General features: G+C 44.9%; 2 protein-coding genes across 4 annotated transcripts in view; one reads left to right on the plus strand and one right to left on the minus strand.

Annotated features, from left to right (window-relative positions):
- MED12L (mediator complex subunit 12L) overlaps positions 1-27,791 on the plus strand; it is a 981,938-nt gene that overhangs the window by 380,512 nt on the left and 573,635 nt on the right. The gene's annotated exons all lie outside the window — the stretch shown is intronic.
- GPR87 (G protein-coupled receptor 87) lies at positions 63-27,751 on the minus strand. Of its 3 annotated transcripts, XM_073674722.1 has the most exons (4): positions 27,427-27,750; positions 25,403-25,445; positions 17,695-17,801; positions 63-1,157 (listed from the first exon to the last, which is right to left on the minus strand). In XM_073674722.1, the coding sequence occupies exons 3-4, from the start codon at positions 17,783-17,785 to the stop codon at positions 130-132; spliced, it is 1,119 nt and encodes a 372-aa protein (XP_073530823.1). In that variant the 5' UTR covers positions 17,786-17,801; positions 25,403-25,445; positions 27,427-27,750; the 3' UTR covers positions 63-129. The 3 variants fall into 3 exon arrangements, with proteins under 3 accessions (XP_073530823.1, XP_073530824.1, XP_073530825.1); XM_073674723.1 differs by lacking the exon at positions 25,403-25,445 and having other exon boundaries at positions 27,427-27,751; XM_073674724.1 differs by lacking the exons at positions 25,403-25,445; positions 27,427-27,750 and having other exon boundaries at positions 17,685-17,801.

Raw genomic sequence — 27,791 nt, forward strand, 5'->3', positions numbered from 1 at the left:
GGCCCAACCAACAATCCGGCACTTTCGTGATGCCTAATACATTATAAAAGCCACCAAGCAGAGTATATAAGATTAGTATTTTATTCTTCTTATTTACATATGACACTGCAGTAATCGTGCTCCTCATTCTCATACCTCTGTATAATCACAGTATATCCGCACCTCAGATTTCTTCACACTTTGTAGGGATCTTATGCTTTCACTCCTGGATCTAATGCTGGACCTGTTAAACAGTCTGTGGGAAAAGGATCTGCACATGAAGAAATAGATGATGGGATCCAAGCAGACATTGCAGGCAGCGAGAATCAGAGCTCCCTCCTTGCAGTATAGCAGAATGGAATATATATGTTTCTCCAGGATTGTATCTAGGTGGCTGAGCAGGAATGGCAGCTCACACAGATGGTAGGGCAAAAAACACGTGAAGAAAACAGCCACCACTACACGGATACTTTGGTTATGTCTTCTCGTCCGACTGGAACAACTGACAAAAGGTTTGCTGGATTTCTGTATATGTCGGGATATTGAAATGTAACATGCAATAAGCACAATCATCACAGTAACAAATATGAACATATCAATATAGGTGATCGCTGAATGCCATTGTACCCCCAAGGGGCTCTTGAGTTTTATGCAGTCATTGACATTGTCTCTGGTTGGCTCAGCATTTGTTAAGATGACATTTGGCAAAGCAAGCACCGACATGGTTAGCCAAACTCCTGTAGACACCATCTTAGTGAACTTAATGCTGTACATCTTCGAACTTCCAAAAGGTTTCACCACTTTGAGATATCTATCAATGCTGATCAGTCCGAGAAACGCGATACATATGTACATGCTGGTAAAGAACAAGATATTGCTGTACCTACACAGGTAGACGTTGAAATTCCATTGTGCGATCCCAGAAGTCTGTATGATCTTAAATGGGAAGGAGGCCGTCATCAGGAGGTCAGCGCCCATGATGTTCTTCAGATACACAATGAAACTTGTTCTGCTTCTGATTTGGAAGAAAATCCAGACTGCGAGCCCATTGAGCATGACGCTCCCAAGGAAGATGATGAGATACACCACAGGAAAGATGATCCTCAGCAGTTCTGTAAAATTTGTAGTGTTCTCTCCGTGACTTGTGATGTTGTTGGTAAAGTCTTCTCTTATGTATTCTGTGCAAATGGAAAGACAAATGATTTACAAATGGAATGCTGCAAACTTTTCTATCCAATACTAACATAACTAACATGGCTAGCTCAATTCATCAAGACCGGCGATTTTCTCCCTAGGGTGTATTGGCGTCAGATGCTTCCGATTCATGAATCTGAAGCGTCAGACGAGTATCATGCGCTTCTGTGCGCCTCGCCAGAAATCTTATTCCAGTCCCTTACTGGAGTAAGACCTCTGCTATAGGGAATGCCAGAGATCATGTTGAATTAGAGGAGCTGTGCCATCACGCCCCCCCTGCACCCCTTCCCACCCCAGCTCAGCCCATTTTGCTGACACATACTGTAACCTGGCACAAGGAGTAGTGGATGAGCGTTAACTCTGGAGACATTGATTCCACAGTGCATCTTTTCTTTGTTACTTGTCACTTTACTATATTGGGTGGCTACTATTGGGGTACATATTTGTGGCTGATATGTTCATTTTTGCCTGTATACAACTCTTGTCTAGCAATATACTGTGCGTTGGATATACCGTATATCATTCACTGTCACTATGACTGCAGTATATTTACTTCCAGTTATGCTCCCTGTCATACATAACCGGCTATTGCTGTGCCTCTTTCACATTCACCTCTGGCCTTTGATTTTATGATATTTTGTAATATTTTGGGTAATTTTTGGTATCTAATAAATGAATAGGTTTGTACTTTTATATTTGTTGGATTTAGGACTCCATATGTTTTAGGATTTATATTAGTCTTTGGAGTTTTTCCTCTGTACATAATTGTACTTTCTCCATGGCCCTGTTTTTTTCCCAAATGTGATTTTTTTTATGTTCAGATGACATTGACAGTAAGCATGTTAATAAAGCAGAAAGAATCCGTCACTCATCGGTAAATAAAAATAAATGCTTTTATATTTGCAGAATCCAATCCACAGTGTATCACGTGTGACGTTTCAGTTTGCTCCAGACCTTCATCAGATGTACAGAGGTCACTAGATACAGCAGAATAGAACTGATAGAAATTATTGAAGGGTCACAAGAAGGAATGAGACAGCCATCGCCGTAGTGTAGGTGCACACCTTGTGTTCCTTTAGCATTTGTTTTTATCTATCTACCATTAAGTGCTGGATTCATTCTATAATATTAAAGGGGTATTCCCATCTCTAAGATACTAACCCAATATGCAGTAGGTGTAATAATAATAATAATATCAGCAAATACCTCCAATTAGAAATGTAGTATAGTTCTTCGGATTTGCTGTGTCATTTACCCCATGTGCAGGGCATTGCAGTAGCGTAGGTATCCATGGTTATGACCACTAACAACTAACTAAGACCACGGCCCCACTATCAGTATTTGGTCAGTATTCGGTCAGTATTTATTCTCAGGAGTGGGAGACAAAACCAGGTGAGGAGCAGTCAGAGAAAAGGTATAATAGAAACAAGTCACCAATTCTGCATTTATCACCCACTCCTGATTTTGGCTCCCACTCCTGTGAAAAAATACTGACCAAATACTGATAGTGGGGCTGAGGCCTAACTGTCACTATATGAGTGATCATAACCATGGATGCCTAAGCTATTGCAATGCCCTGCATATGGGGTAAGTGACATAGTTAATCAGAAGAACTATACTACATTTCTAATTGGAGGTACTAGCTATTATTATTATTTTTATTACATCTACCACATATTGGGATAGGATCTTGGAGATAGCAAGACCTCTTTAAGACACATGGTGGGCACCTATTGTAGCACCAAGCTTTCCAGAAGTGTGGTATTTCCGAATTGCTGGACAATCATGTTACCAGGTCAATGTTCCAGGAAGAGGGGGCAGCTGTAGCAGCCTTGACACCAAACACCGCCTTCCATCTCATTTTCCTGCCTTATGTAGAATATTGGATTATATTGCTGTCAGCAGAACTATTAGTTTTTTTGAGGGAATGTACAAGTAATCTAATTCCTAGGAAATATTTTCTGATTTCTGACTTTATCTTTATCCATTTCATTATACGATTCTTTACATTTTAGAAGCCTATTGACTATTCTGTGTTTTAACAATTAATATTTTAAATGATTATGCTTAGCTGTGTATTCTATATAGATTGCTGATGCTCAAGCAGAATATTGGATCCTATAAAAGTGCGCTGGGTATTCAGAAGTTGCAAAATTACTGTCCCAGCATTAAAAGCACATTATCATGTATATATAATATAATGATTGTTTTATGACTTTGTTTCCAGCAGTTACTGTTTATGATGTGATTCAGTGATTAAACTGAACCTGCCTGCCATGTAGGTACCTAAACCAAGGGATGCCGCTGGGCTGTCTAATAATACAGTGCTAAACCTGGTTATATTGTGAGACTGAATGCCCCCATAAGCATGAGATAACTGTAGTCAGGAAGAAAGCTCCCTCTCCGGACTCCCCATACATAGGAAGGCTCCACTTGGTTCCTGTGTTATCTATGATTTATCGTATCTCCATGAAGAACAAAGGTATCGGCCATGGAAATACAACAGGTTGGACCCTTCTCTCCCCTAACATCAACTGTTGGGAAGAATATTAAGGCCCCATACATATTAAAAGGTCTGCCGATTCTGATGAAATCGGTGGGGTTAGCTGACTTTTATCTGGGGGCTTTTAGTATATGGTGAAAATTGTTCTGTCGCTACTTCCAGTCAAGTAGGAGAAGCCGCAAGCACCAGTCATGATGGCAAGTCCACTCAGCGTTGATAGTCATCCCAGCTAACACAGCTTCACATGGCGGCTGGAAGGCTTAAATCATATTCATGAAGGTGTACTTTAAGGCTAGGAATTAAGGATATAAGTTATTCAGTGTTTCATGGAAAGTTGTTATCTTCTAATATACTTTGTATCAATTCCCTTCTTTTTTCTAAGTGCTGCTTGTAGCCAGTAAACGGGAAATTATATTGTTTCAAGCAAGAATCTCGATCACTGTGTAAAATTGATACAGAATCTAGAAGTTTTAATTACACAAGGAATAATGTTCATTGATGAAATGGTAAAAGTCTTTTATACTTAGCATTAAATCTATGTTGGGATTTAAAAAGGCCGGTGGGAGACCAAAGCATGTGGTTCCCTTATCAGGAACTGTGTGGGTATGTCTCTATAAGGCTTTATTCACACATCAGTATTTGTATACCAAATCCAGGAGTGTCTCAAAAATGCAGAACAGGAGTCAATCTTTCTATTATAGCTTTTCTCTGTAAGTTCCACTTCTGGTTTTGACACTGATACAAAATACTGACCAAAAAGTTTTACTGTGTTTTTCTGACTTTCTTTGACATTTTTTGTGCCAAAATATGCTAGAGCTAGATGTTTCCTTGAAATATGGACGTATGAAATGCACCACAAATGCTAGTTTGTTTTTTTTCTTGCATTTTTTTCACCCATTTGGTGTGGTTTTCTTTTCGAAATTTGGTGTTTTTCTCAAATGCAGCATACTCTAGGTGAAGCTTTTTTTAAGATGCTTTTCATCAGTTTAACTGTAACACATGTGAATTAAAAAGGCCACAAAACCATGCAGAAAATTCAGAAATGTTATGGTGTTATTTGTAAGTTAAAAGGGTTGTCCGCTGAATAGGGGATAACTGGTTGATTAGTGGATGCTCCACTGCTCGGACCTGCACCGATTACCAGATCAGGGAGTTTTATCCCCAACAATGTACATTTATCCCCATTACAAAATGGAGGACTAGGTCAGATGGCAACTCCATTCATTCTCTATGGGGCTTCTGGAAAAGCTGAGTGGGAATAAATGAAGCGCTGGTCAAGCGTACACACTGCCGCTCCATTCTAACAAGGTAAAAGTTCCCCATTCTGCCAATAGATGTGGTTCCTAGTGGTTGGACCCTACCGATCAATAAGTTATCACCTATCCCGGGGTTAAGTGATGTCTTGTTTTCACCAAACAATCACTTTTAAATAAATGGTGTAAAAACTTATGTAAAGAATGCCTTACTGTTATAGGTTCTTATTCAGTAATACTTTAAGTGTTTTCATTGTGATTTCATGAATTCTGCTCACTACAGCTACAAGCTGCCATGTAAAATTATTTTGGGACCGTGTGACTTGGTGGGTTTACATACTAAGAATAAACGATGTGTAAAGTAGTTAAAGGGAACCTTTCATGTAAAATAACGCTATTAACCTGCAGATATGGGGTTAATTTGCAGGTTAGAAGCATCAGAATTGTCGACTTAAAACGTACCTTTTACTAGATATGTTTAAAAAATTCAATCACTGTTTAGGGCAGACAAACATATTACAAGTTAAAATTAAAAGAAAAAAGACCCCTCTCCCTGTAGGAGAACATTTACTGACAGTGGTCAGAACAACATGTGGGGTAGAGACATCTATATAGAAAAATGTCACAATGCAAATAAGCCTACAGAGTGATCAGGCTCATATAAATCTACTATTTGAGTGTCAAGAGGAATAAAAAAGAAGCATCTCACCCATATATGGTTTTATCTTCCGTATCCTCTTAAAGATCACTCTATAGGGTTATTTGCATTGTGACATTTTTCTATATAGATGTCTCTACCCCACATGTTGTTCTGACCACTGTCAGTAAATGTTCTCCTACAGGGAGAGGGGTCTTTTTTCTTTTAATTTTAACTTGTAATATGTTTGTCTGCCCTAAACAGTGATTGAATTTTTTAAACATATCTAGTAAAAGGTACGTTTTAAGTTGACAATTCTGCTGCTTCTGACAATATTGCCTATGTGGATTTTGGAATGGGTCCTGGTTAGGATCTATTTCCTATACTCTGGCATTGTTATAAATTATTGCTTTATTTAATTTGCAGGTTAATAGCATTCTGACACCGTGCAGCGCTGGCACTGAGAGCCCCACTGCCAGGAGGAAATTAAGTTTATTCCTGGCAGCATTGCTCTTTCAGTCACAGGGGTGGCGCTGATATGGCTTCAGTCACTGCTCTGAGTATAGATAGCGGCAGATGTAACCACACCCCCGGCACTGACTGACAGCAGCTAGACATTAGACCTGGCTGTCAGTCAGTGTGGGGGGCGAGATTACAAGCCATGCCAGTACCACCCCTATGACTGGAATGCTGCAGGGAAGAAAACAGTTCATTTCCTCCTGGCAGCAGGGCTCTCAGTGCCAGCGCTGCACTGTGTCAGAATGCTATTAAAGTGTAGATTAACCTCATATCTGCAGGTTAATATTATTTTACATGACAGGTTCCCTTTTAAAACGTTACTTTCAAGATATTCATCCATCTCCATCTTCTGATTGCTTGTATGTCATAATTCTTCTCAGCCTTGAAAAATATAATAGAGTATGTGTGAAGTTTTCCGCACAAGTGGATGCATAATTGTCTGTATTTGTGTTACCAGCAATTGTAGAATTAATATGTAATGAAATCAGAGAAGCTTTTCACCTGACTCTGTTCACTGTAGGAAGTTTCTCCTGCCTGACAAGTGGCAAGCAATGCTTAGTCCACCGGGGCTTCATTAGAGGTTTCCTACAGATTAAAACCACTTCCTTGTAATTGTTTGAAAAAAAAAATACACTAGAAACAAACAACCTTGCCTTAAGCTGTCTATCGATTTATAATGGTAAAACATCAGAATACTGAACCTCTCATTCTACTGTAGTTTCACAATTGTAACTCAATTTCAGAATATGTTGGAACTTTCTAAAGATCTTGAGTTGACATATCCTTATTATTTTGGAATGATACATATAAAGCATACTTTATATAGAAACAAATGTGAAAAAAGAAGCAATGTCATACTAACTAATTAACTGTATGGTTCTATTGGTACTGGAAATAATCTGATAATAAGTCCAATACTCATGTATATCAGAAGAATATCCCAAACAATTAATAAGGGTCTGCAGAAAAAAATGTGTTATGGGTTTTCTCATGAAGACAACCCCTGTCCATACACCCTAGTAAAAGAACCAATATGGATGCCCCCAATATGAATGTACTTTTGATGTCAACTGTACAAAAATGATTTTGTCCTTTATGTCCTCCAACAGAATATTTGGGGACATAATTATTGGGCTGTTGAAATTCAGTTGCCCAATCCTTTTATTTGGTGGGGAATACACTAGAACTATTGACCGAGCTAAACATTTCTGGGAAGGGAATAGTCAGGAGAGATAGCTGTCAGCTAAACCAACGTTCATATGACAGCTATCTATAAATATGGCCTTCATTCAAGAGATTCACTCAATCACACAAGGCGACCCCTTCCTCCTTTGTGTCTCTTGAGGCCATGTGATGCTTTCTGAACTCCAAACCACTGCCAAACTTTCCGGTGGGCAATCTGCTACCGACCTGTAGTCCACCATAACTTCTCTCAATGAGCTAACCTTCTCCAACGTCCAGAGCTCAACACAAGTTTAGGCTTAATGGTTAAGTCTTCCACAAGTTCTTCATGCACTGCAAATTATCTAATAACACCTTCTATTCTTAATGCCAACATCTTTCTGCATGTTCACTGTTCTTTCATTTGGTGCTCACGCCACACTCAACATGAGAATATAGTCTTAAGGGGTTCATATGCACTAATGATTGCCCAAATGTCACCATTATATTTCCTTCTCACATACTGTAGCACTTCACAGCAAGACACAGTTGGAGAGTCTGAGGGTCTGTCCGTCACACCACACCACACCACAGCCCACTGTGCGTGCCGTTATTGTACCCCAGGCTCTCAGGCACATTGAAATCTCTAAAGCTGCTTTTTTGGAAACTGCTTCTGACGCACCCCTGGGCCTGTGTCACGCTGCGTTGCGCATGCGGGAGCTTACCCGGAGCCGGATCTCTTGAGGGTTGTAGTCTCGTGGCGGTGATCCGGTCCGTGCCCAGGGAGTCAGACTAAGTGGCGCTGTATTAGCGGTAGATGTTGGACGACTACGCCACCCGTTGAGTACAGCTAAGGAGCTGCTGCTGCAGGGCAGACCGCTGAGGCCGGTGGTAGGATTGTGCAGCGTGATAGCATAACCCCCAACGGGAGGGGTATGGCCTCAGGGCAGCCGACGTGGATGATGGGGGTAGCAGGAACCACTCAGAGACGGTACGGTGTAGTTCAGGGTCTTTACTGGTGACAACGATAGACCCTCCCGGAGTACTGGCTAGCGATTGGGGCCTGGTCAGTCCTTGAGCAGATGGGATTTCCCCTGGCCAGGCGGAGTTGTAGGCCTCCCAAACTAACGATACTCTTCTGGCTACCTTGCTAGAAGCGGGTATAAGTAGCCCACGTCCCTGAGTGTACCGTGTGGTGCTCACCCGTATGGCCGGTGACTCGGGGCCTTCTAGTAGCTTCCGCTCCACGACGGCGGTGCTGGTCCCACGCGTGTGACCGTGCCTTCGGGTTTCTGGGCCAGAGGACCTGCAATCCCCTGCCGGTCGGTTTCTGCTGCTGGATAGGAGTTAGTCCCCACAGCCTCGGACTCCGGGTCCGGTGATAACTTCTCAGTCAGGGCGAGCTCTGCAGCTGCCAGCCCCTGACTCCTTGTAGCACTGCTCCCACAGAGCTCCTGATGTTCTTTCCTATATCTGCTTCTCTTCTCTGTCTCTACTTCTTCTCTACTCACTAACCCTGCCTCAGCCCTAGGTTTATATAGGGGAAGTTCTTCCCCTCCCAGGACTGGGCAGGAGGTGTGGCATGCACAGGATCCCTGACCAAGAGACCTCCCACCTGCACTCAGACATAACATTGCCGTTACTGTGGAAACCAGACCCCTGGGGTGCCACATTCCCCCCTAGTGAAATTTAGTACTCCGGGACTAAACATATTTTTAGAAAAACATAACAAGGTATAAACAATAATAATACAATAAGAAAAACACATAAAGATGGTTACGGCGTGTCCGCAACCGGGTGCAGTCTTTGAAGAAAAGCAAGGTGTCCATTTCACCAAAACAGGGAGACGTAACCAGGTAGGGGTCTGTCCTGCCCCGAGTCCTTAACAGTCTTTAGTCCGTCCTGGGCTACGCTCCAACTATACACAAAGGATTCCCGGTAAATCCACCAAGGACTCCTATAAATAACTAGAAACACATAATTATACACAAGCAACAAGAAAAACAGGTAACCACAAATAAAACAATTTATACACTTCAAATCCTCCAACGTGTGGGTAACTGGCCTCTAGTGGCCCTAGTGGACCTACGGAGCTGACTGTCTAGCCCTGAACTACAGGGTGTAGGAGCTGTCAAGGGTAAACTGGGCAGCTGTCTACCGGCTCTTTGACTCACTAGGGGTACGGCAGGCTCACTATAAGCAGAGGGTTGATCCTCCTGTTCTGCTTGTGTGGAGTCTTCTGCCTCCTGGACCGGCTGCTCTTCCAGCTCTACCTGTTGCTCCGTAGGCACTTGGGATGCTGGTTGGAGGAACGTGAGGACGGGTACCACAACTGCACCATTGACTTGAGTCCAGGACCGAGGGAAGTCTCCGAGCACAGTACTAACCATATCTTCCCTTTCCTCTACGGGTCGATGGTCTTCTTGTTCCTCTTCAGGGTTCCGTAGCTGTTCAGGACACTTCTTCAGGTGATCCCGGGATACAATGGCTATGGTCTCCCCTCCGTCTTTACTGATGGTACAGACTTTCGGGTTCTCGTGGCTTGAGGGCAGTACGGTGTACGGGTCCTTCTCCCACTGGTCGTCCAACTTGTGGAGCCGTCTTTTCCTCTTCAAGACCTGCTCTCTGGGTACCAGGGGAACAGCGGGAGCATACTGGTTGTAAGTTTTCTCTTGTCTTTCCCTAGCCTGACAGAGACTTCGCTCCACGCTCTCCTGTACTTTCCGGTACTACTGCTGCCTCTCTGTGTCCCAGTCTGCTTCTGGTGAAGTGTCCTCGGGTGTCAGGACTCCCATTTCCAGGTCAACAGGTAACTTACCAGGTCTCGCCCTCATTAGGTAAGCCGGGGTACAGTTGGTGGAACCTACCCGGATGTGGTTGTATAGGTCCACTAGATCGGGCAGCTTCTCAGGCCACAGACTGCGTTCTTCCAGGGGCAACGTTTTCAGGAGATCCATTACCACCTGGTTCATTTTCTCACAAAGTCCATTAGTTTGCGGATGATAGGGTGTCGTCCTTATCTTCCGGCAGCCATACAGATTGCAGAATTCCCGGAAGACCTCCGCTTCAAAGGCAGGTCCCTGGTCCGTCAGCACTTGGTCCGGGTACCCGTGTGGACGGCAGAAGTGCTGCTGGAAGGCTCTAGCTGCTGTTCGAGCCGTTAAGTCCTTAACGGGGACGACAACCAAGAACCGGGAGTAATGATCCACAATGGTTAACGCGTAGACGTAGCCACTTCTGCTTGGGGTCAGTTTTACATGATCCAAGGCTACCAGTTCCAACGGCTGCCGGGTGACGATGGACTGCAGGGGAGTCTTCTGGCTGGCACGGTCCTTCCTTCTTAGGTTGCACGGGCCACAGTCTCTGCACCACCTCTCGATGGTTCCCCTCATGCCTACCCAGTGGAACCGCCCACGCAGCAGGAACTCCAGCTTCTTCCATCCGAAGTGTCCAGCCCCGTCGTGGTATGCTTCCATCACCATGGCTGCGTCTCTCCGTGGCACCACTACTTGCCAGATTAGTTCATGCGTCCGGGAGTTAACCATTCTGCGGCACAACTTCCCCTTGTAAAGGAACAGTCGACTCTTCTCAGCCCACAGTTGCTTGGCTTCCTCCGGAGCGTCTGGGTCAAGGCGAGCCTCTGGCCGAGTCAGCATCTCCTTCACCAGCCGGACGGCAGGGTCACTGTCTTGCGTTTCCTCCCAGTTGTAGTGAGGCAAGGGGTTAAACGTAGCAGCTTGCTTACTCCTTACCCGATGGGAATACTGGATAGTCCCATGACGGTGGAACGCGGGGAGTTCGACTTCTTCCAGTCCCTCTGGATCTTCTCCTACGTCCGGTAGGTTTGGCATCCTGGACAGGGCGTCCGCGTTGGTATTGGAGCGTCCTGCCCGGTATTTGATTGTGAACTCGTAGTTGGACAGACGGGCCATCTATCTCTGCTCTAGGGCACCGAGTCTTGCAGTGTCCAAGTGTGTCAACGGGTTGTTATCCGTGTACACGGTGAACCGGGAAGAAGCGAGGTAGTGCTTAAAGCGTTCGGTGACTGCCCACACCACTGCCAGGAACTCTAGCTTAAATGAGCTATAATTCTCAGGGTTTCTTTCGGTGGGTCGCAGTTTTCGGCTGGCGTAAGCGATTACTCGTTCTTTCCCCTGCTGGATCTGGGACAGCACGGCTCCTAGACCGATGTTACTTGCGTCGGTGTAGAGGATAAAGGGCTGGCTGTAATCAGGGTACGCCAGGATTTCATCCCCCGTGAGGGCCATCTTCAGCTGGCGGAAGGACTCTTCTTCTAACTTCTCCCATCTGAAGGGTGGCTTCTGGTTCTTGGCCTTCCGGGACTGGCCTATCAGGAGGTCCTGCATAGGAGCTGCCTTTTTGGTGAAACCGGGGATGAATCTGCGGTAATAGCCTACCAACCCGAGGAACTGCCGCACTTCCTTTACACTGGAGGGACTTGGCCATTCCTTAATTGCGGTGATCTTATCAGCGTCGGGAGCCACTCCATCAGCGCTCACCACGTGTCCCAGGTACTGCACCTTTGGTTTCAGGAGGTGACACTTGGAGGGTTTCACCTTTAGGCCGTAGCTTGCCAGAGCTTCGAACACTTCCGCCAGGTGTTTCAAGTGGTCCTCATACGTCTTGGAATATACGATGACATCGTCCAGGTACAACAGGACCGTCTCAAAGTTTCTGTGGCCCAGACAACACTCCATTAATCGTTGGAAGGTTCCTGGTGCATTGCAGAGTCCGAACGGCATGCAGGTAAACTCGCTAAGTCCCATCGGGGTGGTGAATGCGGTCTTCTCCCAGTCCGCCTCTGCTACAGGAACCTGCCAGTACCCACTAGTGAGATCCAAGGTAGAGAAGAAGTTAGCAGATCTTAAAGCAGCCAAAGACTCCTCTATCCTTGGTAAGGGGTACGCATCCTTGTGTGTGATACGGTTGATTTTCCGGTAATCTACACACATCCTCATGGTGTTGTCTTTCTTTTTGACTAAGACTAGTGGAGCTGCCCAGGGGCTACAGCTATCCCTGATCACCCCAGCCTCCTTCATGTCTCTAAGCATCCCCTTGGCGTGTTGGTAGTGTGCAGGGGGTACGGGTCGATACCTCTCTTTTATGGGAGGATGGTCTCCCGTGGGGATGTGGTGTTCTACCCCCTTGACTCGCCCGAAGTCTAACGGGTGTTTACTAAACACTCTCTCGTACTCTTGCACCACCCGATAGACTCCCTGTTTCTGGTGTGAGGGAGTGGAGTCAGTACCCAAATGTAGTTGCTGACACCAGTCCTCCATTGTTTTCTGAGAGCCGTTACCTTCCTCCGGGGAAGATGGAGGCAAGGGTTCTACGGACTGTATGGAATCTTGATTGATGGTATACAATTTGGCTAGCGTGGCATACCGGGGCAGGTACACTTCCCTCTTCCCGATATTTATTATGCGAACGGGCACCCTCCCATGGCGTACATTGACCACCCCCCGTGCTGTCAAAATGGTGGGCCTACTGTCTGAGTAAACTGGTTCTACCATTGCCTGGTAATCTCTACCTCTCAGACCAATAGCTGCCCGGCACCAAATCATCATTTCACTTTTCGGGGGCATGGCAATAGGGAAAGGGTCACACATTCGCACGCTACCAATCTCACCACCGGAGAGTTCTAGCTGTTGCCATCGCATCAGTGCCCGGATCTCTTTCTGGAGCACTCGCTGCTGGCCGGAGCTGGCGTTCTTGGCAACCTGCTGTAAAAGGAAAATCACCTTTGCAAGACAATTTTCAATTACATTAGTTCCTAGAGTTATCTTTGGGTGACTCTCGTGTTTGTCAATGTCTACAATGATCAGTCCCTGTGCTGCCAGTTCGACTCTACCGATTTTAATGGTCACCTCTTTAAATCCAATCTGTGGCACAGGCTGACCATTGCTGGCGATGATACTCAAGTCATCGTCAGGGTAGCGGGTGATATCCGAGTCATTCCAGTACTGCTTGAAGAGCACGTACGGGATGGTGGTGACCTGTGACCCGGTGTCCAGTAGGGCACTCATAGGAATGCCATCCAGTACCACGGGTAAGACTGGACGTCCTCCCACATATTTGTCGCGCCAGTTCGATGGGCCTGGTGATCTTTTTCCTGGGGGTTGGCCCTCTACCCCAGGTTGTGCCAGTTTAAAGGACAGTACCTTGCCATATGTCCGGGTTGATTGCAGCGGCGGCAGATGGGTCGTCCGTCCTCGTTGTATCGGTCGCTGGGTCTTCCTCTGGCCGGTGGGATCCTCCTTGGTCGACGCCACGGGATGTCCTCCGGTCCGGATGCCAGCTGGATCTTCCCTGGAGTGGAAACCTGTAAAGACTGCACAGTTCGGGTTAGCGCAGCAACGCTTTTAGCTAGCTCTTGGACCTGATGGTGCAGGTCTGGAGCCGGGTCATTGTTCAAAGCCTGCGCATCAGCTCCCACAGGCCCTGCCGACAAGGGCGCCGCCTCCTGGTGGTAAGTGGTAGTGGGGCGTCTGGGGGTCACAACGCCACCTGGTGCCGGTTCTCGAAGCACCCGGATGGCTCTGTCCTTGAACTGTGCAAATCCCAGATGAGGGTCCTGTAAGGCCATTGCCCGCAACTGGGTTCGGTGGGCATTGCAATATAAACCCTATATAAATTGTTCAGTCAACAGCCTGTCCTCGTCTCCCACGCCGTCAGGGTCGGTCTGCTTAATGGCTCTCAGGGCCTCTTGTAGGTTCAGGGCATAGTCCCTTATACTCTCATGTGCCCGCTGTTTGCACCCGTAGAATCTAAGCTTGATCTCGGCTGAGGTGCGGGTATCAAAGGTGTCCCTCAGCCGGGTTAGTATCCCTGCGACAGTCCTCCCCCCAGGTGGCCAGGACTTTACCTCCCTTTGGGCTGCTCCGGTTAATTGGGCCACCAGGATGCTCACTTTTTGCTGCTCTGTGAGGGGGTACACCTGGAAGAGGCTATCCAGCTTTTCTCTAAAGTCATGCAGGGTATGTGACTCCCCTGAGTACTGGGGTAGCCAGGCTGCCCCCGGGATATAGGGCATGGTGAAAGGCATGACCGCAACAGCGGTGGCGCTGGCGGGGATTGAAGCGGTGAAGCTCTCCTCCGTATCCGACATCCTTCTCCCCCCTAGTGGACCGTGGCCTACCTTGCGATGATCCTCTTCCGTAGGCCGCGGCTCCGCAGTGGATCGTCAGGGTTGAGGACCTTCCGTCGCGCTCCTGTGACGTCGGCGTCTGCTGGGCTCCTTCCAGGACCTTACGCAACGTCCGGACGTGAGGCGGGGCTTCAGTTCTCGCGCGCTTTCGGAGTCCACGCCCCTCTTCTTCCCGCGCGGCGTCCTCAAGATGGCGTCCAATGGCGGGAAAACTCCACGTATGGCGGGAAGAAGGCCGAAGATGGCGCCGGATGGCGGGAAAACTCCACCGATGGCGGGAAGGAAGCGGAAGATGGCGCCGGATGGCGGGAATCTTCACCACAGGTAAGTTTGAACAGTCTTTTTCAGGCACGCAGTACCCGGTGGTTGCGGGCACGAAATCCTGCCGACTACGCCAAAAGTTGACGCGCCCCTGGGCCTGTGTCGCGCTGCGTTGCGCATGCGGGAGCTTACCCGGAGCCGGATCTCTTGAGGGTTGTAGTCTCGTGGCGGTGATCCTGTCCGTGCCCAGGGAGTCAGACTAAGTGGCGCTGTATTAGCGGTAGATGTTGGACGACTACGCCACCCGTTGAGTACAGCTAAGGAGCTGCTGCTGCAGGGCAGACCGCTGAGTCCGGTGGTAGGATTGTGCAGCGTGATAGTATAACCCCCAACGGGAGGGGTATGGCCTCAGGGCAGCCAACGTGGATGATGGGGGTAGCAGGAACCACTCAGAGATGGTACGGTGTAGTTCAGGGTCTTTACTGGTGACAACGATAGACCCTCCCGGAGTACTGGCTAGCGATTGGGGCCTGGTCAGTCCTTGAGCAGATGGGATCTCCCCTGGCCAGGCGGAGTTGTAGGCCTCCCAAACTAACGATACTCTTCTGGCTACCTTGCTAGAAGCGGGTATAAGTAGCCCACGTCCCTGAGTGTACCGTGTGGTGCTCACCCGTATGGCCGGTGACTCGGGGCCTTCTAGTAGCTTCCGCTCCACGACGGCGGTGCTGGTCCCACGCGTGTGACCGTGCCTTCGGGTTTCTGGGCCAGAGGACCTGCAATCCCCTGCCGGTCGGTTTCTGCTGCTGGATAGGAGTTAGTCCCCACAGCCTCGGACTCCGGGTCCGGTGATAACTTCTCAGTCAGGGCGAGCTCTGCAGCTGCCAGCCCCTGACTCCTTGTAGCACTGCTCCCACAGAGCTCCTGATGTTCTTTCCTATATCTGCTTCTCTTCTCTGTCTCTACTTCTTCTCTACTCACTAACCCTGCCTCAGCCCTAGGTTTATATAGGGGAAGTTCTTCCCCTCCCAGGACTGGGCAGGAGGTGTGGCATGCACAGGATCCCTGACCAAGAGACCTCCCACCTGCTCTCAGACATAACATTGCCGTTACTGTGGAAACCAGACCCCTGGGGTGCCACACTTCTTGCTTAGTCAAGTTCTTAGCTATACTCAGTACTGAGGATCTTTACTTGCCATGTGTCTTGGCCTCAATTTCTGGAAAACAGCGTATATAACATACATGCATGAAAATAATAGTCGCTATGATATAGTTACAGGGTTTTGTGTAAGGGGGGTAACGTATGAGGTTGACTCCCAGACGTATTTTACTTTTTTCTACATATAAGGCAATGAACCCAACTTGACACAACTCAATGGTGAAATAATACACTAACGATCATGCTTCTCAGGCTGTTATCTTCTTGTTTTATGTCTGTAGAAATCTTCACTAAGATTTAGTTAATTTAAGCTAACCTTAGACATTTAAAGCTTTAATGCCTTGAAATAGTTTCTTCTTTAAAGGAAATCACTCTAGTCATGTTGTAACCCATCTGGGCGTTCTTCTTTTACTTTACTAAAGAGTGTAGGTGGCATTTTTGCTGAAGTTGGGTAATGTTGCAATACTGTCAGCTTAAATCCTATCTAATAGAAAGCCATATATATAAGTGTTTGCCAGGCCTGCCAACTTTTGAATTTGCATTTTTTGTTCATAGTAAATATTTAAAGGAAGAACAGAATCTTTTAATTACCTCTGCCAAAATTGCATCCAAGATTACTTGGCACATAGTATTTACAGTAGCTGTTGCGCATTATTATTTTTTAAATATACCTTTTTTAGCATTTTGTGATAATACTGGCTAACCGACAGTCTTTGCTTTCTTTATTAAAGGCATTATCCACTAATCGGACAACCCTTTCTCAATCAGCATGTTTCCACCCAGTAAAATAATAACACCTATACTCAACCCCGGTGCCAGCTCCGTTCCTGGGGTGTCAACAATGGCTCTCTAGGGGATCACTTCACATTATGTCACACTATCCCTGCACCCAATCAGTGCTGGCTTCACTCTCCCCGCCTTCAGACGAATCAGACATCAAGAGGAAGTGAGAACTGTGGCTGCTGACTCACTTCCTCTTGATGTCTGATTCATTGGAAGGAGGGGAGAGTGAAGCCAGCGCTGATTGAGTGCAGGGATCGCGTGACATAACAATGTCACGCAATCCCCAGGAGATCCAGTGCCAACATTGCCGGAACTGTGCCAGCACCGGAGGTGAGTATACGTGTTATTATTTTACTGGGAGAAACCTGCTGATTGAGAAGGGGTTGTCCGAGTAGTGAACAACCCCTTTAAAAATGCATCATCATGTCAACCCTACTATTTATTGAGATTGTTTTCACTTGTAAAGGGAGTGATTAACATTATTCAAGCATATTACAGAATTGATGTATACAGTATGTAACACATATTTTAATGTACAAGCAATATAAGGTAGCCTTTCTTGTATATTTTTTATTATTATTATAAAGCTTATTGTGGCAAAAAGCTGTATGTTTGAATGAATGATGCTCACCCTCCCCTCTCACAGAATGCAGTCTCATGGACATAAAAAGGTGACAGTCAGATAATATCACAACGTTAAGGTTTAGTACACACTGCGTCTGTGCCCACTGTTGGGCTCCTACACACAGAAAGCAAATGCCCGGCCGCAGCCAGGGGATGGGTGGATGCCCTGCTATCCATCCATCATTGACTGTAAAAGATATGCTAACCATGTTTCTTTGCAGTGGCCCTCGCTATAGTAAAACACAGTCTAAAACAGACAATATGCAGATAAATACCAGCCAAATGGAGACTGAAAAAAAGCTACACATTTGGCCTCCCTCTGGTGAATGGGGACCTATGGGAACATTACAGTATTCGTTAGGAAAAGCTCCCATTGTATGCAGGAGGCTAATGGCACAGACGCAGTGTGTACTTAGCCTTGGAGTCATGTAGCTTAGCAGAGATACCTAGTTGTACCTGGTGATTTAACATGCGGAGTAACATCCATATCTGTGCTTGCAGTGATCCAGAATACACCAGAAGCATTTAATCCTCTTGATAACATCATTTGCCTTCCATCAGCTCTAGGGTAAATGTATTAATAACAGTTAGTCTGGAACAGCACATTTTATGAGCCCATGTTCGTATACTAGCAAAGTGTATTATGAGTATTTCTCTCAACGCGATAACAATTTGGGTAATTAAGGAGAACAGCAGTGGGGAATTCAATTTCATCTTGGCAGCTCTGGTACAATAAGCAAATTACAGGCATCATGCCATTATTCTCAGAGGGTAGAGTAGTGTCATGATGCCTTGTTACAATAATTATCTTTTTATTCTCTCCCTTCAGAGCCATGTCTCAAAAGTGTTTTTCAGGACTATTTTATTTTTTTTACTATGGGCTTAAGAACTGACAGGTGGGTAGTTGCTACCTACCTGCCTGTTCTACGCGGCACCAGCTCAGAGCAGTCGCGGACCGCTTCTGTCGGCGATTCTGCTGCTTCGTGTCAAAAGAGCAGCTCTTCCGAGCTACTGTGTCAATGGGGCATGACTGTCAACGTCATGCTGGTTAATAGTCGGCTTCCCGCAGTTAGGCCGTGGAGAGCTGGCTGTCAGCATGACGTCTGCTGTCACACCCCGTCAACAGAGCAGAGCAGAAGAGAAGCCGGCGTTCTGTCGATGTGATGTCAGCGGAAGCCGTAGAATCGCTGGCAGGAGCGGTCTGTGACAGAGGCAGAGATCGGCAGCGGGCACAACATGCAGGTAGTAAGCAAGTAATGTCCTGTTTATTCTTAGGCCATGGTAAAAATATTTTAAAGGATAGTCGGTTTAATTCTGAGACATTTTCAGATCTTCTTATGAAAAGTCTATACTTAGTGTAAGGCATATGTAGCGCCCCGAGGGTTCGGCCGCTACAGGGGTATTGCACCTCTGCCAGAGGTGTGATATTCCACTCCCGGGTAAGGATGGAGTATGGGCCAGGGCTCAGTTAGCTGCATACAGCACACACACCCCATTTCCGAGGGACAGCTCAACGGTGCTCCCACTAGACAGAAGTGCAGGCACGACCGACTATGTCCCTGTCTGGAGTGGGGAGGGGGGTGGAACACCCAGTGCTGTAGGGGCAGATAGGGGTTGGTTCCTGAGCGTAGGTAGGAGCCCATTGGTTGCTGGTCACCTGGGCTCATGGCTAGAGGGAGGTATAAAAGGTGGGCACCATCTTAGTTCTGGGAGAAGTCCAGTCAGAGAAGACAGAGAGCAGAGGCTCTGTAGGAGCTCTGCTCAGAGGCAGGCCTAGAGAAAAGGCCAGAGCCTGAGAGGAGAAGGAGAAGTGGGCCTGGAGAAGAGGCCAAGGGAAGGAGGAGAAGACAGAACAGGAAAGAAGGAGAAGAGAGAGAAACAGAAGGGCTCAGGAACAAGAAGGTGGAAGGGACCCTAAGAACCCACGAGAATCCAGGGTGAAGGGTCAGGCAGATTAAGGGTACCGGATCCCAAGTTGGTGGAGGAGAAACAACCTTCAGCCAAAGACCGGAGGCTGTGACCATTTATTGGTGCAGCACCTCATCAAACCTGCTAGGAAGGCACCATAAAGGACAGCGGGGAACGGGGCCCACGTTTACCTGTGCAGGTCCGCGGTGACCGGACAAAAGTGGGTCACTGGTGAGGCAGGCCAGAGAAAGGAAAGAAGGGGGTCCTGTGCTATACTCCTGAACTGCCTGGGAGTTGACCGAGCCCCTCACCTGGTGGACGCAGCATGGCTCGGGCGGTCACTACCTGTACAGAAGTGACCTGGAGTACCTGAACTGTGAGTAAAAGATGTTGGACTGCAGTACGTTGTCTGTGTGCTCTTTCGCTCCTCCAGCACTACCGGTACTGGGACTCTCACCACCATCACTCCCACCATTCACTACACTGCCCTGGCGCCGCACTCTTCCCGTGGGGAGTCATACCATCCCAGCTGCATACATCATCGGCCCCAGCGGACTGCCTTGCAGCGGCGGTTCCTAATAGCCGCAATCCACGGGTGGCGTAGTCGGACATTATCAACGATACGTAGCAGACTACCATTGGTCTGACCACCCTGAGCCGCGGGACCGGGCCGCCACTACTACTCCCAGCGTCTCCCTATTGCCCGGATCCACGTGCCTCACGGCCCAGGGGGCGAGTCACATATAGTAGCCAATTCAAATGATAACCTCTAAGGGCTTTTATACACACCTAGGGGTTATCCTTCACATACATGTTTTACCTCCCTGATTACCTAAAACATCAATACTTGACATAGCCTGGTAGAGGGGACTTTATGGGCCACCCTTTTTTGATTCCCACATTGCACTACATTACATCATGCCTCTGTTTCATATATACAATATATTTACTCTGTATATCTCAAATAAAAATCTAATTGTACATGTGTTCTGTCCATAATCGGGCAAGATACAGCATACTGTTCATTTCCTAATTAGTTACAAAAAGATACCCTAAAGCAGTCTTCTTTCCAAAACCTACTTTTAATTTGAAAAAGAAAGGTTTTGTTCATATGTGGCATATTTGTGTACACTTTCCGTCTGGATTTGCATGCGGAAAATCTGTAGAAAATTGAATGTTATTTCAGAAAATCTCATTCATACAATGAGGATAAATATATTTGTGTAGAGTTCCCCCTGTGCTGCAAATTTAAAAATACATGGCATGTCAATTCTTTTTTTTTTTCAGATTTTTAATGGGGATTTCAATCTTTGCAAAGCGCAGGTTGAAGACCACAGTAAATCTATTACAATCTATTGAAAATTGCATGTACAGTGCCTTGAAAAAGTTTTCATACCCAATGAACTTTTCCACATTTTTTCACATTACACCCACAAACGTAAAAGTATTTTATTGGATTTTATGTGATATACTAACACATAGCAGCAAGTATTTGTGAAGTATAAAGGAAATAATACATGTTTTCTAATTATTTTAAAAATATAAATCTCAAAATTGTGATGTGCATTTATATTCAGCCCCCTGTAGTCTGATACCCCTAAATAAAATCCTGAGTGACCAATTGCCTCCAGAAGTCACATAATTAGTACATTGAGTCCACCTGTGTGCAATTTATTCTCAGGATAAGTACAACTGTTCTGTGAAGGCCTCAGAGGTTTGTTTGAGAATATTAGGGATCAAAAAGCATCATGAAAACCAAGGAACACAGCGGACAGGTCAGGGATAAAGTTGTAGAGAAGAGTAAAGCAAGGTTGGGTTATAAAAAAAAAAAAAATAGCCCAAGCACTGTTCAATCCATCATCCAAAAAAGGTGTATGGCAAACCTACAAAGATATGGCCGTCCACCTAAACTGACATCCAAAGCAAGGAGAGTGCTTATTAGAGAAGCGACCAAGAGGCCCATGCTGGAGGAACTGCAGAGATCTACAGCTCAGGTGGGAGAATCTGTCCACAGGACAACCATTAGTCGTATACTTCACAAATCTGCCCTTTAAGGAAGAGTGGCAAGAAGAAAGACATTTTTTAAAGCAAGCAATAAGAAGTCCCATTTGCAGTTTGCAAAAAGCCATGTAGTGGACAAAGCTGTTCTGGTCAGATCAGACCAAAGTATAACTTTGGGCTAAATGCAAAAGCTTTGTGTGGCAAAAACGGATACTAAACATCACCCTGAAAGCCCCATCTCCACCATCAAACATGGTGGTGGCAGCATCATGCTGTGGGGATGCTTTTCTTCAGCAGGAACAGGAAAGCTGTTCAGAGTTGATGGATAGATGAATGAAGCTAAATACAGGGCAATCCTGGAGGAAAAACTGTTGGAGGCTGCAAAAGACTTGAGACTGAGGCGTAGGTTCGTCTTCCAGCAGGACAACGTCCCTAATCATACTGCCAGAGCTACAGTGGATGGTTTAGATCAAAGCATATTCCCATTGAGAATCTGTGGCAAGACTTGAAAATCTCTGTTCACAGACACCTCCATCCAATCTCACTGAGCTAGAGCTAGTTTCCATAGAAAAATGGGCAAAAAATTCAGCCTCCTGATGTGCAAAGCTGGTAGAGACATACCCCGAAAGACCTGCAGTTGTAATTGCAGCAAAAGGTTGTCCTACAAAGTATTGACTCAGGGGGGCTGAATACCATTGCACATCACAATTTTCAGATTAATGTTTTTAAAATATTTAGAAAACCATGTATCATTTCACTTACTGTTCATTAATACTTGCTTCTTTGTAATGGTATATCACATAAAATCCCAATAAAATTCATTTACGTTTATGAGTATAACATGAAAATATGTGGAAAAGTTCACAGGGTATGAATACTTTTTCAAGGCACTTTACAGCTAACCCACTGTGATTCTATGCATAACTGATAACAAAAACAAATGGAGATATTCTAATTTGATTCAATTTGTCTATCAAAATTGCCATTCAAGTAAATGGGTCTGTGGTGAATAGAAAATAAAATGAATATCGCTTCTTAGATGCCATCTATGTGTCATCCCAGAGCAGTCGTTTTTTCACTGAGTGATTGATGAGAGAATTGAATTTTTTTCATAAGAGAATAACAGCTGACACATGGGTTATAAAAATCTAACACTGACCTAAAAGTTAAGCACTCTAAAAAAGTTTTGTTATTTTTACATATGAAAAAAGAGCCTGTGAATTTGTCCCTAGTGGAACACATAAATGTATCTAAAATAAAAGTAAATATGACAATAAAGTAACCGTTGCAGATATTATCTGGTGTTTCGGAACTACTGTGCAGTGAGGCTTTAATTCTCTTTTATCATGTATACATCTGCATAATCAGCAACAAGATACACAGGTTTGTAAATGACTCAGTTATTATCATTCAGATGTTCCCTTACATTTTAATGCTTTATATAATTTATCCTGTCATTAAAATATCAATAAATATCCTTCCAAATGCTACATGAACCTGCTTAGGTCAGTGCTTTGTCGTCAGAATTAGATTGTTACAGCAGTCACTGCCTCAATTCCTGTAAAGCATTTGTCTTAGTGTACAGTCCTGCTCATCGTTATTAGCACCCATGAAGTTTAAGTACATAATGGGGAATATCTTCTGAAAAAAATAAATCAAGTAGAGCAGTTTTTTTGTATGGAGAACTCGTGTTAAATACAAAAGAGCAAATGATAAACAATAATTTAAAACCAAAAACCATGGGAGGGAAAAATAGAAAAACCTAAAGCTTGCTGTGTCACTGGTATTGGCACCCTTTACATTAATTTAGTTTGGAAACACATTTTGACTCACCTGTGGTAAATCACAAAATAGATTCACCTGTGAGTAATTGTCGGTGGCCATATGACATGAATTAGCCAATGAATGACTTCAGTGTTTTAAAAAGCCGCATGGTAGGCCCTGTTCCTTTGTCACACTGGTGAAGATAAAGGGGCTGTCTGAGGACATCAGAACTGCTTTTTTTAGTAAACACAAGACTTCCAAAGGGTATAAGGCCTTCTCCAGAGACCTTGGTATCCCAGTTTAAACAGTGCGCAATATTATTAAGAAGTTTGCCAAGCATGGAACCGTCAAGAACTTCTCTGGATGTGGGGAAAAGAGGAAAATTGAAAAGAGATGTCTACGAAGGTTGGTGCGAATGGTGCAAAAAACACCACATCAAACATCCAAAGACTTGAAGGCCAGCCTGGAACAATCTAGGGTCATGGTTTCAACAAGTACCATACGCGGCACACTAAACCAAGCAGAGCTTTATGGGCAAAGGCCAAGGAAGAAACCATTGCTGAAGAAAAGACACAAAAATAATGACTGATCTTCACCAAAGAGTGCATTTTGACAAACTAGCGATAGTAACTAAGTAACGACGGTAAGAGGGGAAAGGGAGCCCAACAACTAGGGAAAGGGGGAATGGAGGCCCCAATCAGATTTAATATCACCTTGACTACCCCATCATTCCTATATAGGTTCTGCACCTAGCGCCGAGCAGGAAGCCTAATCCCTGAATGTCCATAGAGCTTGACCCTAGGTAGGGAGGGGACGGGGTGAACACTAGTCAGGCCCCACTGTAACTAAAGACAACAAGGTAAACAAACAAAGGGGATATACTTAGCTTGAGAAGACACCAGAGAGAAAACGCCAACTGTCCTCCAAGGGAAGTCCAAGAAGAATCTAGCCGACTACTAGTACTCCTGGCATGGACAGAGGAACATAGAACTATTACAGGCGACTCTCTAGAGACCCTGAGAGTTTTTAACTACCAAGCATGGGTGTATGAGTTAGCAGCAGAAGGTGGAGGTCGCTGCTGGGTCCTAAAGGAAGAAGGATATCACTAAACTACAGAGATGAGAGGATCAAGAAGGCATCTGCAATGCCAAGAGCAGTGACCTTCTACAGCCGGATCCAGAGCGACTGTCTGTCACACCTGATACACCTGTGACACAAAAATAGAGCTTTTTGGCAATGCAAATGAAACAGTTTGTTTACAGTCAGCACAGTGAAGCTTATAAGGAAAAGAAAACCTTACCAATAGTTAGTCAGCAAGATTGTGCTCAGTAAGCTACATACACAGTCAGGTGGGGAACATTACACTGATTAAAATGACACCTTGGTTGATGAAATCCGTCCTGTGGTTCTTGTGTAATCTTTACTTTCAGTTTGGAGATAATGATATGCTCGTGCCTTGTGGCGGCCAGTGGGGGGCGCTGTATCTGGTGCTCTGCTTACATATTCATCTGTATGCTTTTATGACAGCTCACTGTGCCTTCACTGACCTGCCTCCTATTTTGCCTAGCCCTGCACTGCTAGATGCATTGTGTAAGAAGATAGATGCTAGATGCATTATTATGAAGAAACATTTGGAGGCTGTCAGCAATGCCAAAGGGTGTGCAAGTATTAATTAGGGATGTCTTTATTGCTGCACATGCTGTTTATTCTGTTTCTTCTTTGAAATTGGAATATGGAAGTTGAAAAACAATGTTTTATTGTTGTATTACTTTGGACCACTAATTAAAAAATCCTGAGGATATAACTTTGGTACATTTCAATTTATTTCTGAAGATATTGTACAGTCTATGAAAAAAATGAAGGGTGCCAATAATGGTGAGCAGCTCTGTATATTCACACATGGCAGACTTGTTGAAGGAGTTTCCGGACTTTTCATCTGCATACGGCTAGGGTCATACAGGTCCGATTATGCTAACCACACTCTGATCAGTGTGTGTGATGAGAGTGTGTGATCAGATTTTCTCAGATGAGGAGAAGATGGTAATAATAATTTCTCCATCTTCTTCATTCTGTAATACCGTGAAAATCAGACCGATTGCATTCCGATTTTTTCCACAAACTCATTGATTTGCATGGCCGAGTCCGATCATATCTCGTATGCAATATCGGACATGTGCACGGCCCCATAGAATAACATTGGTCTGAGTGCGATCCTATGTTTTGTCGGATCGCACTCAAACTGAAAATATGGTCGTTTGCATGAGCCCTGCAGCTTATACTGTAGAAAGCCTTGCACACGCTGCAGAATCTTCCCCATTCTGATGAAATTCACAGATTTTCAGTTGAAGAATCTTCTGCAGCGATTGTGCATTGACTAGATTGTATGTAAATCTCACATATAGTGCTGATTTCTAATCTGTCCTTGCAGTGGAGAGCTGGCTTTAGAATAGTTACAATGTATCAGTAATATAATAAAAAAGTAAAAACTTACCTTCAGCAATGGAGATGCCTCAACGCTCAGTCTGCAGCAGCATCTAATATGTGAAAATACGGTGTATTTACATGAGGTCGCAGCAATTACAGGCATAGAAGTCCGTCAGAGCGGAGCACATCTATAGCTTGTTTGTACATCTTTTGTGTTCCCAACAAGTCTAAAGCTGCAGGTTTGAACATGAAGGCAACAGGATATGTCTGAATTACACGCTTAGCCATGAGACGTACAAGAGGGTTATTTTCATGTGTAGAAACGTAAAGGTAAATAGCTGAATTATACGTGCTGTGAAATAAAAGCATGAGGTCATGAGAATATTCAGTTATTACAGCCGGCTGGAAAACATCAGACATTCAGTCTATGCTGCGGATGCATTAAAGATGACAAGTCTTGTCTAGCTGCAAGACTGGACAATACAAAATAATCTATAATCATGGAATCCATGAGAACTGCTGAACGTGAAATAAGTGAGACACTGAAGGGGTAGCCCACGGCCAATATTTATACCCAGCTATCTCCGTCAGCCCAGTAGTAATGAATGTGTGACCACTGCTCTATTCGATTAGGAGACATGGGACTGCCTGGATTGCCAACCGTCCAGAAATTCCAGGACAGTTCGTAAAATAGGTCATTTTTTTGACCTGTTCGTAAATTTTTTTTAATGCGTCTGTGATTTTTTTGAAGCTGAAGAAACTTCTACAGATTATTTTGACTGCAATTTTTATCATTCTACAGTGACGGCAGCTGATGTCTCATATCAGAGTTCTTTGCTGTAGACATGGATCACTTATACTCATAATGATTTATTATGGTTTTCCAGTGTGTCCATAAAAAGTATTGTCAGTCCGTGATTTTCTGTCCAGAAAAAATAAAAAGTCAAGCTGGCAACCCTGGGGACCTCCTATTCTTAGGGTGACCCAGTGATAAAACATATCCTATGGGTAGGTGATAAATGTTGTTCCACAGGGATATACAAGTCCCAATGCTGGTATTTGTAGTCTGATCACAGCCTGGAGCCATAAGTTATCTGATTACAGACAATCACAATTTATATACATTTCCAAAATCCAGTTATAAAATGTTAAATACATTTACTACGCGTTTTTCCCTAGAACAGGGCTCATGCACATGGCTTATTCCACATGACTTCCGAGTTTTATTAGGGCAGCCATAGGAGTCTCTGGAGCCTTTCTGTAGCACAGAATTTCTCCAATCAAGGTTTCAAATTCAATATAAATTTCAAATTCAAAAGTAAAAAAAAACTTTTTTTTTCAATTCTGCATTAATGATCATTACTTCTATGGGAGAATGCCCCTGTAATGTTACATCACATGGAGCGGGCTTACAGCTATAGGGTACAGATGTTCAGGGGCTCCAAGTGCTGCCTCTTTGGCTCCTGCTCATTGCTCTGCAGCATGTTTGAGGTCTACATATTGGTGTAATTGCACAGCAATAGGGTACATCGACTATGCCATTGTACATGCCACTGTGGCTAGCACAATAGGTGGACAGAACAGAAGCATAAAAATGTTGCTAAAGACTAAAATACCTTATAGCATGTATAGATCTTGTATCAGATATTGCATAGCAGCATGTCGCATTATTGGGGTGCTTAGATGAGATATACTGTAGGACACACTGGGCCAAGGATCCCCCAATCAAGCTATAGTATAACAAGTATTTTCTAATAAATGAAAATGCTAGAGCATACAGAATGCAAGTAATAGAAAAATATAATCAGTTTACAATTAAAATGATCAGATAGTACTCTGGGTGCAGCCAGATGGCCGTAAAAATTAAACCAAGATCGGACCGCAGTGCTTGGACTGGCCACAGCTCTTCCAACCGGAACGTGACAGCGTTATCACTCTCAGATCTGGAGAGCCGTGGCCAGTCCCAGCATTGCGGTCCATTCTCTGTCCAACTTATACAGCCATGTGACTGCACCCTAACAGTAATAAACGGTTTATATACTAATACAATGTGTGACAATGTATCAGAATCTACACAACACAAATGCTTACCTTGCTATGGAGAGCACATGCTTGATCGCTCTATGAAGGGGGAACCTGGTGTAGAAACCTCTGATCCTGTATCCAAGCCCATAATGTTAGTTGATGGTGTTTGATTAAAAGAGCCAAATCCTTAACATCTGAAGCAGAACTGAGCGCATGAGATTAAATCTCCCTGGGCATCTGCTGGGAGAGTCTAAAATCTTTTTTATCCATAAAGAACCAGCATCTCTCATTAATGACAATGACTCACTGGGAAGTGTAAAGGAGACCTACAAATTAATAGCTTCTTCAAGTCTGAACTTCTCCTCTTAAACTAAACAGCCTCTAGAAAGGTGTGTTTGTCATTTAATGGATCATGGGGCGGATGTACGTAG

The sequence above is a fragment of the Phyllobates terribilis genome, unplaced genomic scaffold (genome assembly GCF_046119375.1).
Source record: "Phyllobates terribilis strain yellow unplaced genomic scaffold, ASM4611937v1 Scaffold_3__8_contigs__length_932513732, whole genome shotgun sequence".
NCBI classification, from domain to species: domain Eukaryota; kingdom Metazoa; phylum Chordata; class Amphibia; order Anura; family Dendrobatidae; genus Phyllobates; species Phyllobates terribilis.